Source organism: Giardia intestinalis, chromosome 1 (assembly GCF_000002435.2).
Source record: "Giardia intestinalis strain WB C6 chromosome 1, whole genome shotgun sequence".
NCBI lineage: Eukaryota > Fornicata > Diplomonadida > Hexamitidae > Giardia > Giardia duodenalis.
Window position 1 is genome coordinate 940,954 of NC_051856.1, and position 16,618 is coordinate 957,571.

The 16,618-nt window shown below is 46.5% G+C and overlaps 8 protein-coding genes across 8 annotated transcripts; 4 read left to right on the top strand and 4 right to left on the bottom strand.

Annotated features, from left to right (window-relative positions):
• Window positions 1-77: 77 nt before the first annotated feature.
• GL50803_0014058 (CAMP-specific 3',5'-cyclic phosphodiesterase 4B) lies at window positions 78-4,193 on the top strand (the record flags this gene model as incomplete). The annotated part of the gene is made up of 1 exon (XM_001706292.2): window positions 78-4,193. One exon carries the CDS (start codon window positions 78-80, stop codon window positions 4,191-4,193), a length of 4,116 nt encoding a protein of 1,371 aa, XP_001706344.2.
• A 79-nt stretch (window positions 4,194-4,272) lies between these two features.
• Window positions 4,273-7,047, top strand: GL50803_00113603 (Ankyrin repeat protein 3; the record flags this gene model as incomplete). Its single annotated transcript, XM_001706290.1, has 1 exon — window positions 4,273-7,047. The coding sequence occupies one exon, from the start codon at window positions 4,273-4,275 to the stop codon at window positions 7,045-7,047; it is 2,775 nt and encodes a 924-aa protein (XP_001706342.1).
• Window positions 7,048-7,080: 33 nt separating this feature from the next.
• Window positions 7,081-9,108, bottom strand: GL50803_0013651 (uncharacterized protein; the record flags this gene model as incomplete). Its single annotated transcript, XM_001706289.2, has 1 exon — window positions 7,081-9,108. The coding sequence occupies one exon, from the start codon at window positions 9,106-9,108 to the stop codon at window positions 7,081-7,083; it is 2,028 nt and encodes a 675-aa protein (XP_001706341.2).
• A 90-nt stretch (window positions 9,109-9,198) lies between these two features.
• GL50803_004547 (Ribosomal protein S9) lies at window positions 9,199-9,768 on the bottom strand (the record flags this gene model as incomplete). Its single annotated transcript, XM_001706287.1, has 1 exon — window positions 9,199-9,768. The coding sequence occupies one exon, from the start codon at window positions 9,766-9,768 to the stop codon at window positions 9,199-9,201; it is 570 nt and encodes a 189-aa protein (XP_001706339.1).
• Window positions 9,769-9,860: 92 nt separating this feature from the next.
• GL50803_004548 (putative Pumilio-family RNA-binding protein) lies at window positions 9,861-11,870 on the bottom strand (the record flags this gene model as incomplete). The annotated part of the gene is made up of 1 exon (XM_001706286.1): window positions 9,861-11,870. One exon carries the CDS (start codon window positions 11,868-11,870, stop codon window positions 9,861-9,863), a length of 2,010 nt encoding a protein of 669 aa, XP_001706338.1.
• Window positions 11,871-12,265: 395 nt separating this feature from the next.
• On the top strand, window positions 12,266-13,153 carry GL50803_004549 (WD40 repeat protein; the record flags this gene model as incomplete). Its single annotated transcript, XM_001706285.1, has 1 exon — window positions 12,266-13,153. One exon carries the CDS (start codon window positions 12,266-12,268, stop codon window positions 13,151-13,153), a length of 888 nt encoding a protein of 295 aa, XP_001706337.1.
• Window positions 13,154-13,171: 18 nt separating this feature from the next.
• On the bottom strand, window positions 13,172-14,590 carry GL50803_00115465 (Endonuclease VIII-like 1; the record flags this gene model as incomplete). Its single annotated transcript, XM_038045681.1, has 1 exon — window positions 13,172-14,590. One exon carries the CDS (start codon window positions 14,588-14,590, stop codon window positions 13,172-13,174), a length of 1,419 nt encoding a protein of 472 aa, XP_037901618.1.
• Window positions 14,591-14,594: 4 nt separating this feature from the next.
• GL50803_00115695 (SprT-like family protein) lies at window positions 14,595-15,119 on the top strand (the record flags this gene model as incomplete). Its single annotated transcript, XM_001706284.2, has 1 exon — window positions 14,595-15,119. One exon carries the CDS (start codon window positions 14,595-14,597, stop codon window positions 15,117-15,119), a length of 525 nt encoding a protein of 174 aa, XP_001706336.2.
• Between the last annotated feature and the right edge of the window lie 1,499 nt (window positions 15,120-16,618).

Sequence of the window (16,618 nt, forward strand, 5' to 3'; positions counted from 1 at the left end):
CCAGCTGCCATTTAAAGTAGAAATTCATTTAAATTTTGTGTCATAAGCAAGGTAAAAAGCGTAGGGCGTATCGCAGGATGATAAGTCTTTGCCTAGCCGCCGGAAGCCTGCTTCTGGCCAGCTCCATCCTTGTGAGGCTCTGTTCGCATTCCTTTATAGTCAATGTACACAATCTCAGCACTATGATCCTCGGCCTTTTTTCTCTACTGTTTCTAACGGGCTTCTTGTTTCTCTCTACAGATATTCATATTTATCTAGGAATTTCGGTTATAACAGCAGGTCGTGCAACGTCCATCTTAGCCTGTCTTCATCTCTTATCCTTTTGGTGCCTTATTATTGTAACCTTTCAGACCCGCCTTTACTTCTTGTTGCTAAGCAGCACCCTTAAGCTTCTTCCCATTGTAACGCTTTTTGGTCTGATGACTCCCATTCTCTTACTTTCCGTTGGAGTTGTTTCGGTCTTAGACAGCATGTTCAGATTTATGTGGGTGCCTTTCTTTCTGATCTTGTGCATTGAGACCGCTAATTACTTTCTGTTCAAGTATCCTGATAGGATCATGTGGGCCATTATGCAGAGAATTGTCAGAACAACATCGTTGCAGACCTCTTCTGAGAGGCTATCTGTCGTTGCTTTACTACTGCCACCAGAGGCGGGTAAGGAATGTTTATTAGAGTCTGGCTCAGAGTCCGGCATTCAGAGATCTGCAGCAGGAGGGTTATCTGGCTTAAATACCCGGCCTACACACGTAAAGCTGAAGAAGACCATCGTGGATGGCCTGCCTGACTATTCGCCAGTTGCAGCAGATTGCGAGCCCACATATCAAAGCGTGTGGAAGCAACTAAATGAGAGTATTAATCTGAACGCTCCAACTACACGATCTTCCTTTGCTGCCATTATCTCTACTATCAAAAAGCATCGCTTTGCAGAAGCTCCACCTATAAATTTCTTTCCGCATATAGAGCCCACTATGTTCTACTTGGTGACTGTTTCTCTACTCTTTATCACTGCATTGGGTTTGAATGTATGCTATAAGTATTTGCTGCGTGGAAAGCTAATGGAGATACTCCCTCAGCTTATCCATTTCACCCACAAGAGCACTGAGTCCGAATACATGAGCTCGAGCGCTTCCATATACGCGACCTTCTTAGAGTTCATCAATAATTATAATATATTTCCTGCTATGCATGCCATTCTTATTCTGCAGATGATTTTTATAGTGCCTCTCTGCAATGGAAATACGGTAGATGTGATGATGGTATTCACAAACCCCGTCATCTTTCAGGTCTTTGCACGCTGGCTTGAATCAAATCGATTTGGTGCACCGCTAGCCTTCTTAATAGATTGTTATTTTTATCGCCAACGGCCCAGCTATGAGAGAATGATTGTCAACAAAATCTATGTTAAGTGGATTGATATGCTCGCAAACGGCATGCTTCCGTGTACTGGGATAGCTCTTTCAGAGGTAGAATTCCTTGTATCAAGAGTGATGTCCGCAGGACTGAACAAGCACTACTTCAATGATATGACCTCTTGCGATAACATGCTCTCAATACTCGATAGTTTCGGTACCACCTCTTCGGAGAAGCTACTGAGCAAGATCCGCGGGAAGCGAGGCCCCACTGGAGTAAGCTCAGCCTTCTGCTCCACTAATACCTCAAATTATCACCTTAACAGATCTCTAAGTACAGACTTCGTGATTAATATGGATGTCTTCACTGCGATTGAGATAGAGCTCAGCATCATTGTCTATATATGTGCAATAAAGTTTGTATATTCTCTCGCTCCAATCTACTTTAGGACACTGGCATACCTCTCTACACTAGAGAATCATGCTACTATGCCGTGTGTTTTGTTTCGACTGGACAACATGGAACGTCAGGGACTCATGAAGGGTGTCTTCTCCAATCACATAACTGTTTCTGACCCTTTTCTCCCCAAGGGTGGCGAAAAGGCTCTCAGCAAAGGCGTTTCCAGTAAGAGCTATTGTAACATTTATTTGAAGATGCTGTTCAAATCGTTGTGCAACTATGCCGAAGCCGACCTGCGTTTAGAGCTAACTTTATTAGCGGTCCTGAACAAGTGTAGTCCAAACATCTTGTTTTCTGCAGTGACACCCAGAACGATTGCCAAGCTGTCTGAAGCACATAAGAAGAGTCTGCTTCTGGATCAACTCACATTATTATCGAACATATCTGCATATAACATGAATTTAGATCCAAGGCAAAAGTTGGGTTCTACGCTACTTGCATCACAGAATTTAATTCTCAAGAATTTATCCCACACTAGAGCACGCAGGAACTCTCTCATCGGTCCTAAGATTCTATCATCAGGGAAGAGGGGCGCAGCCTCGGAAGCAGGCGAGGGCACCAAGGACAAGTCTCATATACCTGATAGCACCCTTTTTTCATACTTTGATTCATCAGAAGAGAAGCTTGTTACCCTCCTCAAAGAAATACTCCGGACGCGGAGGCTCGACACCGCCATGCAGTCCCGAATACTCACCGTCTGTCAGCTCTTGGATCCAGACTTGCATGTCAGCTCCGCTATCCTGCAAGACAGCAAAGACCCATCTGCCAAGTCGGAGGACTGGGGAAAGCTTCTTAACGACATTAAAGGCATGAAATTGATGAATTTGACCGTAGATGACAAGTCTGAGATTAGCGAGCAGCTGAGGACCCTGGACGAAGGAAGGTATGAGATAGAAAGACCGCAGAGCACACGGACTGTGTTGTCTTACAGCTCTTCTACAAACATCTCTAAGCAATCTGTAGAGAATATGTTGCAGCTCTATTCCAAGCGATACCCAGAACATATACGGATGCCTGATGTTTCTCAGCGTGAATTTCGCGTGAATAACACATATTATAGACTCGACCAATCTGGAGAACTTGTACTTACTCTTCAGCAGCGCATTCTCCAGGCTGTGTTAAACATAGCGGTCATACGCACCTTGGAATATTTTGAAACTGGCGATGAGAGTGCCATGACATTGACCGTCACCTCAGAATTGGCAGAGAAATATGGAGTGGATTGTTCAAATATCAAGTTGGCGATAGAGTACAATTTGGACAAGATTTCCAAGTATATCTGCCAGAACATTGAGTCGTCTTCTTTCGATGTCAGTGCCATGAATACATATACACGCACTTATGGACTGACGGCCGTTGGCTACATCCTTGCAAAGCTCCTGGGCATAACCACTTATTTTTCGATCCACGACAACGTGCTTTTGGCTGTTCTTATCGAGCTGGAGTCCTCTTATACAAGCACGCTGTATCACAACAAGCTTCATGCAGCAGACGTGGCCCAGATGTCCATGTACATGCTCAGTACCGTGTACTGTTCTCTCATCAGCGAATCCCCCAAGCATCCATTTTTATGTGTGTATAAAGCCATGCGGCAATACAAGGAGAGTGACTATTCTAGGCTCATAACAGAACAGCCCAGGCAGGCCCTTATCCGACCAGTTGATTTCTTGGCACTCCTATTTGGGTCTCTGTGCCATGATCTTGGCCACACAGGGATCGACAATCTCTTCTGTATTAATACGGAGAATGCCTTAGCCCTCCTCTACAACGACGAGGCGCCCTTAGAGCATGCCCATGCAACGCTGTCATGGCACATCATCACACAGATGGCAGTCTATTTCAAGCACTTCACACCATGTCAGTACCGCGAATTTAGAGCACTGTTTTTAGAAATTATTTTAGCAACCGATATGTCTACTCACTTCAATTTTCTCCGCCGCTTAGAAAGCCTCGACGAGGATTTAATTATTAAAATACTTGAGCACCACAATGATTCGGAGATTGCTTTGCTCAGATGGTACATTCTGAAAGTGTGTATCAAGTTTGGAGATCTGTCCAATCCATGCAGGCCAATAGAAATAAGCACACGGTATGCAGTGGCCCTGATGAACGAGTTCTGGTCACTGGGTGACCTTATGCTAGAGTGTGGTCTGGAGCCAGACAAGATCAAGACCCGTCCACAGAAAGGTGAAGAGTCACTTATCATTGCCAACTCGCAAATTGGATTTACGCAGAGCATCGTGAAGGGCTTCTGGACCGTTGTGGAGCGGTTTTGGAAAGCCTTGGCAGGTGTAGAGTTTAGCGACTTACAAGCGAATCTAAATGCAACCGTCGAGCACTGGCAAAATGTGCGCTCAGAGATTGAGCTGGACAAGAAGGAGTAGCTTGTGTGCCTGGCTATGGTGTAGCTGCGGTGGTAGTCAGTAAACCCCTGTTGTAGTATTCTCCGGAACAAAAAATCGAATGGCGGACTCATCCTCTCAGTGGTTCGACGCCGTCCATAACAGAGACTACGAGCTTATTCGGGACCTGATCGGTCATTGTGCCTGTACTAGAAACATACACGGTCAGACAGCCTTGATGGTGGCAGCCATTGCAGACGATGAAAAGATAGTGAATCTTCTTCTCCCTCACGAGGCAGGCCAGCTGGACCCACAGAACCGTACTGCACTAATGCTTGCTACGCTAGCAAGTAGTCCGGGATCGGCACAGCTCTTAGCACAGAAGGAGAAAGGTATCCTCTTGCCAGACGGCCGAAATGCCATGATGATGGCGGCAGGCTACGGGGCGCATGCCGTGGTGTTAGCATTATTACCATTCTTTAGTTATGAAACAGACAGAGAAGGCAACACAGCTCTTGACCATGCAGCCATCGGGGGGCATCTCGAGGTAGTGAAAATTCTCGTCCAGCACCTAGACTTCTCTGTAAAAGACATTTCTAGAGCCCGCAAACATGCTTCCAAGAATTCATTCACTCATGTGGAAGACTTTCTTACATTAGCTCTTGATGAAAGGTACGGAGCCAAGAACACAGTAACCACCATGACCCCGTACACACCAGGCCGCAGCCAAAGCCTTAACCGTGGTTTCTCATCAGAATATCGAAGCACTCAAAGCCATTCTCATCAAGCATCTAGTTCCTATCGCTCTCCTCTCACCACCTTTAACAAAGTGAATGCACCGTGCTTCAACACAGCTGATGTATCCTCGACTTATTCTCTTCAGGAGCTTATTCAGGAACGTGAAGATCAAATCATTCGACAAAACGAGCTGATTGATCAGTTAACCTCAAAGATTAGTCAGAAAGACGCAGAGATCGCACATTGGCAAGATATTATGTCAAAAGTTAATGCCTCTGCTGCCCAGTACGAGCTCGAGGAGGAAGAAGCTGCAACGTGCAATCCGGAGGAGGACGTTAATGTTCTTAAGGCTACCATAGAAGTGAAGAACACAAATATTCAGAGATTACAGAGTAAGTTAGATGAGGAAGCATTTCAACACAGACTTATGAGAGCTGAGCACGTGGAGCTCCAGGATAAGCACGAGCGCCTTATTATGCGAATACGAAAGCTACAAGATGAACTCTTTCAGCGAGATTCCAGTGGTATCAATATAGGTAATGTCTTGTATTTGCAAGAAAAGATAGATCAACTCGAGAGCGAGCTTGCTGATGCAAGGTTTATTTTGGGAAACATAGTCGACGAAAACAAGTTTTTGGCGGAAGACGCCCATTTGCAGGGAAATGAGACCGTAGAAGATATTTTGAGACTGGAAGTGAAGCTCTTGAAGCATAAGTACATTCAGCAGCACCTTAAGCATGGAGCTGCCATCAAAAAGGTACAAGACATGTGTGAGAGGCTGCATGGAAAGTTTAACGAGAAAGAACGAGAAGTACAAAAAGAGAGGACTGCACTACGTAACGAAAAGATGTCTAACGACCGCACCATGCTGTTAAATGAAATTGATGAAAAGGATGCAAAGATCAGGAGACTTGAGGCATCTCTTGCAACGGCACGCCAGTGCTCATCATCGATGGCGGATACCCTCTCAAGTGGTGGGGATCTAAGCACCCTCCTGGCAGAAATAGATCGTCTTAAGCAGACCATAACGGCAAAGGATGAGCAGATGCTTTCTTTGTTGAAGCAACTAGAGGATAGAAACAATCTCCAAATAGTCACAGAGGTATTTGATATTGATAAGAATCAACAAGATGAAGTTCTTATTACGCAATTAAAGGAAGACCTAAACAGTGCACGGGCCACTATAGCGCAGTTACGAGCGGATGCTCATAAGAATAAGGTGCACAATAGTAGTATGCAGCTAACCGAGACAACTCGTCATATTGCGTACACTCCAAAGCAGTCTTCATCTCCTCAGTATTCTCCGGTCCGTCTGGCACAACAGGAGTCCAAAGGAATCTCACCTCAAAGATCGGGCAAAACTCACCAAGAACTGATGGCACTATTAGTCGAAAAAGACCAAAGAATCGCTGAACTGCAGAAGGAGCTTGAAGATCGCACGATCGAACTTACTAGCGAAAGAGAAAATACATATGTACAGGCAACTACTATAGCTCGAAAGCTCTCTGATGCCACAGACAGTCCCAAGGACACGATACAAGTTTCTCACTCGGACCTTATTAGTTTCAAGAACCTTATATATACTCAGCAGCAACAGCTATCAACCAAGGAAGCTGAAATTGTGACACTTAAGAACGCTAACCGACGTCTTCTCAATGAGCTTTCTCATGAACGTGCAGAAGCTCTGTCGCGCATAAAGACGAAAGTCTCCGCTCTTGAATTCGAAAACAGAGACTTGCAACATGATGTATCTTTAGCTCGAGACACAGCAAGCAGTTGCATGCGTGAGCTGCAGAGAAACACTAAGCAGCCGTCATCCATCAATCCGGACTATGCGCTATCTCCTAGTCTGCCGTTTCATCTGACAAGTCCTACTCAGATGATGAGCCATTTGAAGGAGGACAGTGCACCTGCTGAAAGTGTGAAAAGCATGACTCCCTATGCACCGGTCTCCATGCCAACGGGCCTCACAGCATCAGAAGTACCAATATGCTCTGACGATGCGCCATCATATGGAACACCTGGCTCTGATGACATCTTGGGTATGTCGCGCTGGTCAAGTGATTCATTACCCGTTCATACCACAAAGCCAGCAAATGCTCTAGGAGTTATTACAACGACAGCAGGAATTAACGGGGGCTCGAGCGGAAAGATGTAAACATCTCCGGGCATTTACACGAATTAGAATGGCTCAGTATCTGCGACTGGAGCCAGGTCGTTTGGCATCACCCGTTAACATGGCAATTCGCTTGGAGTCGGAGCGGAGCCGATATGCGAGGTTGTTCAATGATATGTCGTCGTAATCTCCTGAATACTCATACTCGCTGTTACTGGATCTTCTAAACCGGTCACCATAATCTCTGCCTCGGCTACTAGTGCGTATGCTGCGATCCAGGCGCGTGCTCCTCATAAGCCCACTACTTGTTAGAAGAGGATCACGGCGCGTTTCATCTGCCCTCTTGTTCTGCTGATTGATCTGGCCCTCGAGCTGTGAAAGTCTCCTTTCAAAGGCATCTTTTCCAGACGAAAGTTCCTGGACAACAGCTCTGAGCCGCTCATTCTCTCTCTCAACCGACGAAGTCCCGTGCAAGTAGCTTGCTGAGTGCCCACGGCCTCCTCCGCCAAAGCTCTTGTCAAATGTTTCGCTGAAACGCCTGTCTTGGCTTGTCTTTTCCTTCTGGATCTTTGTAGATGAAGCTTCCACTGCCTTTCGGGCAAAGTCATAACACTTATCACGCATCAGATGATAGAAGCTGGAGAGGAGCTCCAGTGCGTCTCTGCCGGTGGGATTGCATGTAAGATTGCTATCCTCCACTGCATATTCTCGTATACGTTGCTCAATGGAACGTAGCATCGTCCGCAATTTATCACATTTTACCATTAGACTCTTGTGCTTCTCTTCCAGCTCTCTAAAGTCTGTGACTGATAGGCTTGACGCCCGCGTAAGCTCAGAAATCTGTGCTCTGAGCTCCATAATTGTCGATTCTCGTTGCTTTAAAGCAAGCTTTAGCTCATTTATCTTAGTAGTTGCAGAGAGCGTCGGCGTACTAGGCTGAGGCTGACAATAGCTGTTATCGGTAACATGTCCTCCTCGTCTCTGATGCAGAGAAGATCGGAGGTCGTTAGATTTTTGTGACATGGCCCTCGGGCGGCTACCGGGCCTGGGTGCCTTGGCATTATCTGGAGTTCGAATGTAAGTCCGCCCAGGTGTAGCTGACTGAAGAGCAGCAGGAGACGACTTTTCAGTTGTAGTAATAGAGGACTGAGAGAAGTCGGGCCTCGAAGATGCCAATTTGCTTTTCAGAACATCGCATTCACGAGAAAGATCACTAAGCTTTCCTTTGTATACACTTACTTCGTCGCTGAGATTATTCACAAGAACCTGGTAGCGGCGATTCTCTTCCCTTGTCTCTGTAAGGACACGAATATGTGCATTTGCATCTCCGACATACCTTCCTCTCTCCTCCTGCTGTTCATTGTATGCTTTAAGAACAGATGTTATCCTCTGGATGTTATCTTGAAGCTGCGCTATGCGCTTGTCATCGGTTGTTGTCAAGGGACCTTGCGCTGCTCCCGAGTAGGATGCGGAAGGCGATGACAGCTCATCGATTGTAAGCTCCTCTATTTCCTCATAATAACCATCGGTTTCGTTGACAATGCTACGGGTCTTATCTTTGGAATCGGCAAATGTGACCGTTTGGCGCTGCTTCGTAGCTTTCTTGGACGTATCACACTTAAGCAGCAGATCAGCTATCTCAGAAGACATGGCCTGAACAGCATTCTTCAATTCGCGCTGCTGTGCATAGATGTCTGCCTCGACGACTTCCAGCGCCTCAAGCAAAGCATCCTTGCGCTGCTGGCATGAATCAAAGGCAGCGAGGGTGTGATACACGTTCTCTTGGGAAGTTTCGTCCGGGCTGCGGCCGGTCTGGGTTTTCCTCAGAATTCTTTGATTTAGAAGAGAAACTGCATCTTCGAACAGCTCTTCCCGTGCGAAAACGTCATCAATCGTAATGCTCTTCTCGCCTGGCATAAGAGTGCGCAGAAGCGTGGGCAGTACGGCAGCCCCAGTGACATCTATATTATAAAGGTGACGAAGAAGGTTAGACATCAGCACTGAAGACGAGAGATATACCTTGAGGAGTGAGCGACTCGTGGTAGAGGCCCTTGGCTTTAAGTCCGTCTCTATCCATGACAGGAGACGCTGCTCCGAATTCATGGCTTTTTTGAATTTTGCTTCCAGTCCTGCTACACACGACAGATGCGCCACACAGGACATGGACAGGAGGCCCCATTTACTTGTATCTCTTTACTCGTTATCCCCGCTACTCTGCCTCCTTGCAGCTGCACGCTTTGTTCTGCCCGGCTTGCCGTTTGGTGCAAGGCTCGACGTGTCAGCTATCGCAACGCGGCTCGTGTTAGAAATGCGAACCATGTAAGACGGTATGTTGACTATCTGTCCCCCGACGCTGATGTGGCGGGCCTTGATCATGTTCCTCGCGTGGTGGACGGACTTTGCGAGCTTGCTCTCTACGATGACTGACTGAAGACGGCGCTTAAAGATATCTTCAATCCTCAAACCGAGAACATAGTCCAACTGGTCCTTTTCCTCATCGAGGATCCCGAGCATGTGCAGGCGACGAAGAAGAGCAGCGCCCTCGAACCTGCGCTTGATATCGTTCTCGTCAAGCGTGAGGAGGTTACGAGCCGTTCTGCGGATCTTCGCAAGCATGTACCTCGCGCGATAGATCTCGCGCTTGCACTTGAGGCCGTACTCCCCGCAGAGTTTGAGTTCGGCGTCCAAGCGAGGCTTCGTGAAGGGCTTCTTTGGGGTGCTGTATGTCTTTGACGAGTTCCTATGGCGGCTAATGCGGGGCATGGAATCGTCAGGGGAGAATTGGCGAAAGCCAAATTGAATTTAAAATAATTCAATGTTTATAATTCCATTTATAATTTTACACTCTGTTTATATTATGCACAGAAAACCCACGAGCTCGTATCAAGCTTCCTGGCTATATCTAAAACCTTGTCTGGACAAAGTGGCTCAAGACCCTTGAGCCCCTTCAGGGACTTGCTAAGATAGCACATGATATTTTTGATGCTCTGTTCTTTGAAGTTATGCCTTTTAAGATAATATTTGCACAACCTGCCACACGTCTCCCGAAGCGTGGCTAACCGTGCATCAGTCTTACTTTCCTTTTGATGAAGCATCTTCTGAACTATGAAATTCCCATAAGAATCGTCCATGAGATTGGGGAAATTTGGGTTCATGAATAAGGACATGGAAAAATCTATTCTTTCTTTGACAGTGCAACACTCTAGAAACTTCTCAATGACGTGTGAGCCGAACTTGTGCGTACAGAACAGTATAGCGTTTCTAGTTAGCTGCTCAACAACTTCCTTCCGAATACTGCTGTGGATTAACCTTTTATTTTTTATAAGCCCCTGAATACAGAAATTTGCCCACTGGTTATTGCATAGAAACACAAATTTTTCCAGCAAAACACTGCGGATGTTGATTAGCTCACCTTCGTCTATCAGTAAAGGAAAAAGCTTCTGGTAAATTCTGCAGCCACACATCTGGTCACTAAGGGCCAGGAAATCGGATGGATCCTTGAGGATGATGGCGGAAATCCTGTTGGCAGTCTCCCTGTGCCTTTCCGAAACGAACGCTTTGCTCTCGAGTATGGATATGACCTTCTGTACAACGTGGTTTGCTTGTCGATGATAGCAATACGCCATGCAATCTGGTTCTATGTAACTGCAGAAGTACAAAAATTGTTCATCTGGCAAGTCATCTAAGAGAGACTGTAGTAGCCAGATAGAGTGTTGGTTGTTCATTAGGAGCTTAGCACGACTGAATAGTGCATTCAGTAGATTAAAGTACAGATCTTCATTGCCAACTTTCTTCACAAAATCTACTATCAATAATGAGCCTTTTGGGGACTTTGCAAGGTTTAGAAGATTTTCAATGATTATGTTATATAAATTAATATAAAAGTCTTCAAAATGAACGAGATCTGTGGCGTTAAGAGTAGCCTGTAGCTTTTCTAATGCTGTGTTGCTAACAGAAGCGTTAGAGTCTAACAACTCTAGCACATATGAAGATAGCCCAGATGGTGATAGAACAGATAAATTAGTAATGCTTACATTAGGGCTCGAACAAAAGCGAATGGTCCTTTGCTCTCCAAAAGACAGCGCCTTGTTGGCTTGAGTCCGAAGAGGAATAACGGGTGGATACATAGAGTGGCTGTGGTTCTCTTTTGGAGGAAGGACTGGCAAGGAGAAGGACAGGAGCGGGGGAAGTGCATCAAGTGGGGCTAAATCCTGCTGCAGGCATGCATGTGGCAGCTGGAAAGACTGAGAGTGAGAAATAGAAGCATTTTTGTGCTTGCAATCTGATGATCTATTAGATGGACTGCTGAGTATAGGGCTTTGTTCTTGGTTTCGGTTTTGGTTAGTGGTATGATTGGAATCAGGCAAAAGCAGTGAGGGAAAATACTGTTGATATGGAAGTGGAACGGACAAGCCTTTGCCAGATGTAGAACACTCAAAAACTGGGTAGGCGATTGGAGGAGGCAGAGCAGAACCGCTGACACACGGCTCTAGGGTCGAGAAAGGGGATGTTGGAGTTGTGGGTAAATCGCCAGTGTCTTCATAGCCCAGTGGTGACAGGCCAGGTACGGTTAGAGGACAATAAGCCATGGGATGTCCTACAGCTTGTAAATTTGGGTAGAGAAAGGAAGCCTGGAGTGTTGCTGGAAATGAGTAGGATGTCGGGTCAGCTCCAGGAAACATATCCGTATTGAACCGCTCGAAGAGCTCGTCTTCTTGCAGATCTGTGTATTCATTACTAGTAACACTCTCCGGCACACTCTCTTCATGGTGTGCGTTAGGCTCTACGCTACAACTTTCACTGGGGCCCGACTGGTGCATACTGCGTCGGAAAGCTGTGCTGTCGGCATCGTCCATATGCCTCATAAAGGTGGTCCGACGACAGTACTTTTCAACAATGACTTATCATTTTTTGACTGAATCAGAAGTACTCTAGTTTGAAAGTGAGTATGTGAACTACGGACTTTGAACTGTGCTATCATCGATTCACTAAGGAAAACACGGGTGAGGTTGCTGTAATGGTCCGTGAATCTTAGAGGAGATTCTACAGAGCAAGACCTTCAACCTCAACCTATTTAGTAGCAGACATAGCAAAATGGTACTCTTCCATCGCCACTTTGGACGATAGGGTACATTTAAATCAAGGCATAGCAAGTTGTAAAACAAAAAGGTCTGGCCCAATCTTTAGCTGGTGGTCAGTACTGCTGTAACCGTTAGTTGAAGAGAACTCCAGTCTGACTCTGGCAGAAAGCAGAATTTAAATGTGTGCAATGGTTTTTCTAACAGCAAATGACTCCCGTACACGGTACACTGTGATGAAAACATTGCCAGACTCTGTTACTGTCTATACCGCCGATACACGGAAAAACGTTCTTCGACTAAATAAGTATGGAGGAGTGGAATTGACAACCTTTAATAACGTTGTAACAGCGATGGATACTATAACATCCGATAGTGTCGTTACACTAGGATGCCACAACGGTTCACTAATTATATGGGACACACGCTCTAAGGCTCACTCTATCGTCGAAGGTCACAAGGCGGCGGTGACTGTTCTCTGCAAGCATCCAGTGTATGAAGTAATCTCTGGCTCTGATGATGGGCTTATCGCAATCTGGGATATGCGCAGCTTTCGCGTGCCCGTCACGACCCTTTCTCACAGCCACGCGGTGACGTCGCTGCACGTCGCCGACAGCGCGCTGGTTTCCACCAGCATCGACGGGTCTGTGAAGGTCTGGGATCTGATAAGGAACGCCCTTCTTCACACACACGCCCAGCTGGCCCCCTCGTATCCCATTTTCGACTCCGCGCTCACCTGCAAGCAAGTGCTCTACACCGTCGGAACCGACGGGCTCAACCTCTTGGCCATGAGAGGCAGCCTGCAGCCGCTGAGGGTGCAGAGGGTTGAACAGTTGAACAGCCAGCTGTGTCACCAACCCCCGTTTACACGATTACTCAACGCCCGTTCTGCCCTCTTTCTTGCAAACCACTACACGATCATGAAGGTATCTGATCAGTTAGAGATTGTAGACCAGTATTGTAGAAGCACAATGCCCATCTCTGAAACAGAGCCGCCTCCCATTGTACAGCTGTATAGCGACCACCTTCTGTACTCCTTGGATGATAAGATAATGGTCAGGCAGATATAGGCCCGCGGACTCTCTGCTTTACTTCGACTGGAGGCTTGCTTGAAACGTTCGAGCGTCATGTAATTGTTGGACAGTACTCTTCCGAACAATCTTGTCCTGCCATCGACTAGCTGACTCGTTTCTAGAATCAATTGGAAGATTGTCGAGTACCGTGCCTCGTCGAAGGAGGTCTTTGCGAGAGTATTCCAAGATGTCTAGCTGGCTGACATCAGCATCATTCTCCGTGCTATTAAGAATGACATTTTCTGCGTTTGACGTAGCCAGTTGCTGTACTGCAACCTTTTTAAGACTAGGTTCAGAGGACAGTATGAGCTCTGACAGGGTACATGCATCTGGCTTCTCAGCAGAATTCTTCTTATCGCCGTGCTCACTTGCATGACTGGATTTGTTTGCGACTAGCTTTTCGAAGAACCAAACTTCTCTGCCCCCGGAATCAAGAATGCAATTAGTTGCTTTCTTATAGCATAAAAGCCACTCCGAAAAGAGTCTGTGATCATCCAGAACAGCATAGGCCTCCTCACATAGCCTTCTGATCATCGGGATGAGTGGGCACTTGGTCTCGATAATAGAGACATTCTTTTCGGCAAGACTTCTCCACTTGTTACTCAAGTTGTGGAATCGAGGGGTTTCTCGCACGGTGTCATGAACCCAATGGATAAGCTCTTCAAACACATAGACGCTTGGGGTGAAAGGGTGAATAAGAAGTCGGTGCATGGCCTCTGCTCGTAGGTAATTCCCTACTCCGTTGAACAATTCCTGAGACAAAAGAAGCCGGCATATGGGTTGTGAAAATATCGACTTGGGTGGCACAATGAAAGACCCGTCAAGACCTATAGGAATATGTGACAGTTTGGACAGTATCTTGGACACATAGTCTAGGTACTGTGCCACAGGATCAGGGGACCGTGCATGGTCGAAGTCTCCTACTCGCCAGTACATGGTCTCTGGCCGTGGCGAGCATACTGCTAACACAGCATCAGATGCCTCAAACAAGAGATGTGCGTTAGACTTCAAAGCTTCCTCTGGGGTTAAGAAGGTGTTGATACAGCCTGCTAATCCCAGGCCAATCACGATACTGGTTGGTATGGTAAGCGCCACAGCGTGATCTGAGTGTTCCCAGGGGCGGCTTAAAGCGGTTGTTTTGCACAAATCATAGGGTGTCTCTGAGGTGTCAGATGTATTTCTTTTCAGACGCACAAAAATACTCTTTGCCTCATTCCTAGGTGGATCAGCTGCCCGAGCCAGGTCAACTCGGAGCTGCTTGCCTCGAGATTCGCACCTTATGGTAAATGCTACTTTTATGGAATCATCAAGGAACAAAGGTGGGAGGGCCTTATACACACACGCCCTCGAAGTAGAGACGTTAGTAAAGAGAGTGTGCTCTGCCTCAAACGTTATGCGTTCTGCGAAGGCTCGAACCTCAGGATGCTCTGGCATAAAAATGGATAGCAACCCCCTCCTGGACTTTTTTGCTGCCCCACCACCTACCTCTCAGGAACTAGAAACACAACACTGGCCTTTTGGTGATGTGCACGCGCTCTTTAGGCATTTCAACGAGGCTTTTTTCGACAATTGCCTGAGAGATGTTGTGGTTCATTGGAGCAATAGGCTAACACGTTCTGCAGGTCTATGCAAATACAGAGGGACGCGAACAGAAGAGCATAGTCCTATTGTAATTATCCTATCTGCACCTCTACTCCAATATCGTTCACAACACGACCTGCTCGACGTGCTGGTGCATGAGATGATCCACGCCTACCTTTTCAGACTGAAGGTGTTCGAGCGAGTGCATCACGGGCCCGTCTGGCACGCACAAGCGCACCGAATTAACCAGGCCGCTGGACTTACAATCCGTGCCTGCCACAACTACTACCAAGAGGTAAGATACATTGCGCACCAACGGGCTCTGAAGCGGGTTCCAGTCATTGATCTTAGCAATAGCACTATTGATCTCACCGATGATTAGAGGTCTTGGGCGTGACGCCAACCACGAAGCTGTGAAGGTGTGCCACAACATGAATCTTCATGCATGGTTCCACGTGACTGCCTGTATATGATAAAGGCGATTTGCAGCTCTGCCTCTAAGTGTGTTATGCTTTCAAATAACTTATACGTCATTCTTAGCTCCAAGTCGTGAATGCATGCTTCTTGAAATAATGTAAGAGCTTATTTTGCTTGCCAATTATCCTCCTCATTCTTAGTGAGTCTGTGCACACCGCTTCTTATATATGAATTGCTTCTACACACCAGTATCACTGGTAGATTCTAGGGTACACAACGTGTTTCTGTACATGCTGGGACATCTTTCAACATTGCAGGTGGTACATACCATCCTGCATAGCCATCAGGGAATCTATTATTAGCCTATTATTAAAGTACTGTAAGAGCAATCATGGACGGATATTAGTACTTTTCACGTAGGCCCTTAAAGTCGCCAGCTGTATACACGCTCCTCGGGGTTGTGGCCATCCTCCCTTGGGCTTCGTGCTTTTTGTAAGCATAGAGTGAAAGCACTTGCATTGGCAAACTAGGCAAACGCCAGATATGTCATGCTATGAACACGTTGAACGACGATGAATATCTTACAGAATAGGAAGATCTGCATCCAGCTATCGGTAACATAGACTTTCATAAGACATGTGAGCCGCACAGAAATACCACTGTAAATGTACTGAAAATCCACATGAGCATCGTCACATGGAGATAGAAAGCCATCTGAATGAACACTTTTGCGGGCTGCTTTGGTGCTTTGAAGAGACGCGAATGACTTTACGTCACTGTATGTTACAAACCCAACTGACCTTTCATGCCTTCCATGATGTAGTCTAGTCAGAACGAGCTGATTGTAGTCTTCCGATATATGCTTAAGGGCGCAAGGTGTAGATCAAATAGATTGCTTTATTGCCTTCGAGAAAAGGACGGGCCTTGCTTTGCCAATACATAGATATGTGATAATAGACCAGGCAATCAGCAGTAAATGGAATACACGGCTAATAGCTGCAAGACGCAGTCGTAAGCCTGGTTCTGCATGGGCAGCATCCAAATAGGGCCGTTGTCATGTCGGCTCTTTGCAGACGCATTGTGTACAGCAGTTACGAGCTGCGCAACGGAAGGTCATAGGGGGTGAGGTTGTCTACTGCACCACGCCGCATAGAGGACAAATCAAGACCGACAGCACGAGAAAAGCGACAAGAACAGTCGCTTTGTGTGCCTACTGGCAAGGACTTCGTGACAAACCCATATGGCGCAGAGCCTGGGATTGGCCTTGTCCACGTTCATGTTAGGGAGCGTGGGCCTTCAAGAGTTAGCCAGAAGTTGCACCAATTCTCAACTGGTACATGCCTTTATCCAGTGATGTCCAACGCGATGCTTTACATCCGTGCAAGCTTTGAGATACTAATTTCACCGACTCGTTGTGACTCAAGGCGTCCAACTCGTTATAATATTGAGGCAAGGATTGAACTG